General features: G+C 39.5%; 1 protein-coding gene across 1 annotated transcript; it reads right to left on the reverse strand.

Moving 5' to 3' along the window:
• Positions 1 to 487: 487 nt before the first annotated feature.
• Positions 488 to 2,735, reverse strand: LOC125828373 (zinc finger CCCH domain-containing protein 30-like). The gene has a single exon (XM_049507688.1). It carries the CDS (start codon positions 2,651 to 2,653, stop codon positions 566 to 568), a length of 2,088 nt encoding a protein of 695 aa, XP_049363645.1. The 5' UTR covers positions 2,654 to 2,735; the 3' UTR covers positions 488 to 565.
• Positions 2,736 to 3,168: the final 433 nt, after the last annotated feature.

Genomic DNA, 3,168 nt, shown 5'->3' on the forward strand with positions numbered 1-3,168 from the left:
ATAATAACTAATTAATATTGAAGGTAAAACATGATTGATTTTTTCTTTATCTTTTCTTGATTCTTGATATATTGAAAATTGTATGTAAAAGTAAAAATCTCTTTTTGAAATATCAGACCACTGAACTGAGGGAGCACATTACATGGTTACTCTCCTCTACCCTTTACTTTACATAACATTTTCAAGCACTAACATTATTCAAAGACTCCACCACAACATCAATATGGAGAAAAGAAACTTATTTTGCAGCAAAATGATAGCTTTACTTGCATTGGATCTGTGTTTTTTTTTGTCCTTATTAAGATAATGGTGGTGCCAAAACTCAGAAAGCATTAACAAAATTGAAAATGAAATAACTTCATCTCAATGCTGAATTGTAATAAAAGGCTGACAATCCCTTTTTCAGTACAATGAAATATCAGTCTAATGAAATAAAGGAAACAACTTTTTGACTAATTAAGAGACTAAACATTGAAGTAAAATCACCTAAACTCTGTCTCATTTCTCAATAACCCATTCTTCTACTACCTGCTTTAAATAATTAATTAAAAAAATTAGGATGTCTTTACAGAGCCATTAGCTTATCAAGCTTCATTTGCTCCGTCCATGCACTCAATTGATCGAATTGCTCAATCTGCGAATTTGAAGTAGAATCTTCAGTAGAACCTGAGAGGCCTAAAACACGAGATACAGCTTTGTCTTTCATGTCCTGTGGCGATTCTTTAACGAGTGTTTGAACCCACGACAGATCAGGCCCTTCTCCATTGTTAGCAAGCTCAAATGAAGATGATCTCTTTAGCCTACCAAACTCCTCAGTATTGACAGCCCAACCTGCATTACCAGAAGGGGATCCCCACTTGGACCAAGTATCTGTTGGAGAACCAATAACAGCAGAAGCAGTGGAGCCAAGATCACGAGAGCTAAGACTCCTAAATTGCTGCTGTTTCTCACGTTGACCAAGCATTGACACACGGGAACTCATAGGTGGTATTGGCTCCATTCCTCGGGGTGACATTCTTCCCGGCGTTTGAACACCAAAAGAAGCCTGAAATAGAGAATTATCTACATTTTTTGGTGAAAATTTTGTTTTAATGGGAGATAACATGCTCTGCTGCTGGAATTGATTGAGAACTGCAGACTTGTGGGTAGGGGAGAAAACTGCTTGAGCTAATGCCTGATCAGAATATCTAGGAGACGAGCTCTCCGCAGAAAATAAATCTTCAAGATTTGAAGGAGCTAGGGTCTTAGGATGAGCTAAACGGTTCAAGGAATTAGTATTCACACTGGACTGTGATATGCAGGAAAATTCATTTAGAAACTGCTGTTGATGCACATCAAAGTCTGGCATCATAGTCAAGTCTCTTGCATTTAGTGATGACCTCAAGCGGCTCGACTGGAGATTGCTGCCAGGAAGATGCAATGCTGGAACATTTGGTTGAGGCCAACCCATGTTTGAAATGCCATTAGCAGAGGGAGATATTGGAGGAGTGAAATGTGATGGGGACATGACACGGACTGACGAAGGAGAACCTGGAATAAGGCCCATGGTTGCTGCAAAATCCATGGCATTCACAGCAGAGTTATTTGAGCGAGGTGAGGGAACAGCGGAACCAGTAGAGACATACAGGGGTCTGAGTTCCTCCTGTGTGTGGGCAAAGAAGCAAACTCTTCTATTGCAATTTGTACCATCTTTGCAAAGTCGGGTTCGATATTGAGCAGGATGCAGCCAAGACTCAAAAACTCCATGAGAATATTCACACATGTCCCCTCGTTGACAAGCTACCTTACGGAACTCGGGGCAAGGCACACAACTGTAGTGATATTTCCTTGGATCCCTTCTTCGAGCATTTTCACCAGGATGGACAAATGGACATTCAGTCCAATCATGAGAGTATGCACGAGAGCAAGGCCTGATCTTAAACGAGAACATTCTGAATTCGTCTGTAGAGTAGATGCCGTTTTTTATGTCAGGCATAGAGGGGTCAATGGGGTACTCTTTCTTCTCAGATGTACAAGACACCGGGGTGTCGTTGGACTTTGCACTCCTTGGAGAAGAGGTTGAGTCTGAAGCAGAAGAAGGTGATCCATCAGACGAAGGCAAAAGTGGTGGAGGATTTGAGTCAGAAGTAGCTGTTGACACCCTCAGGCTGCACTTTCCCATTGCATCACTTTTAAGAAGGGTCTCCAAGGATGATTTCATTGCCTGAAACTTTGGAAATTCAACAATGACATCCTGAGGACGATTGCCATTGGCGTCTTCAGAGTTTGGGTCAGCACCAGCTTCTAATAGCAGTTTGACAGCTCCAACAGCATTCAGAGATCCACCAGATGCGGCACAGTGAAGAGCAGTGATCTTATCTCGACCAGATGACTGATTGACATCAACTTCAGGTATTGACAGAATCAGTTTGAGGACATCAACACTGCCATATGTAGAAGCAACCATCAAAGGAGTTCTATCCTCCAATACCATTTTCCTTGAGCCCTTTTGGTGTCCATACCACAGTCCTACCTCATGAATACTGGATGATAGATCATGCTCCTTCCATCTTTTACACGCCACAACGTCATTGTTGGCCGCTATTTCAAGCAAGCTAGCAAAAGTATCTTCCGTTTCAACAGTCAAATGATTCATGTTCATGGTGGTGATCATACTAATACAAAAGCTGACGCTACAGTTTGATAAAATCTGGTTTTTAACAACTGCAATGGATAGCACATCCTTTCATCTTGGATCCACTGAAAGAAATAGAATCAAAACATAATGTATCAAGCACAATCTCGAATAATCAAAAGAGAGACAAAAGCCAGTCATTTTTAAATGCAATTTCATAGGCCAAGAATCCAAGTGTTATATAAATTTGAGCACAGATGCTATCTATTGTCAAGGCAAAAACACAAATCACAAAGTTATAACCAAAAAAAAAAAAACATAAACAAGAATAGATTTCCCATCAATTGTGAAGAAGACTTTTGCTACTAAAGGGTTCAGACTATCAAGAAAAAATAAATACTACTCCACTATTCTTTACCAAAATGAAAAAATAAATAAAATGAAGGATTAAAACCTATTGCATAAGCCACATGCTATTTTTCTCAATAGCAAATTCATTTCTCAAAAAAAAAAAAAAAAAAAAAGCAGAAAGCTATTCATTCAAATGCTTAAAA

This window comes from Solanum verrucosum, unplaced genomic scaffold (genome assembly GCF_900185275.1).
Source record: "Solanum verrucosum unplaced genomic scaffold, falcon-dt-bn FXZP01000048.1, whole genome shotgun sequence".
NCBI lineage: Eukaryota > Viridiplantae > Streptophyta > Magnoliopsida > Solanales > Solanaceae > Solanum > Solanum verrucosum.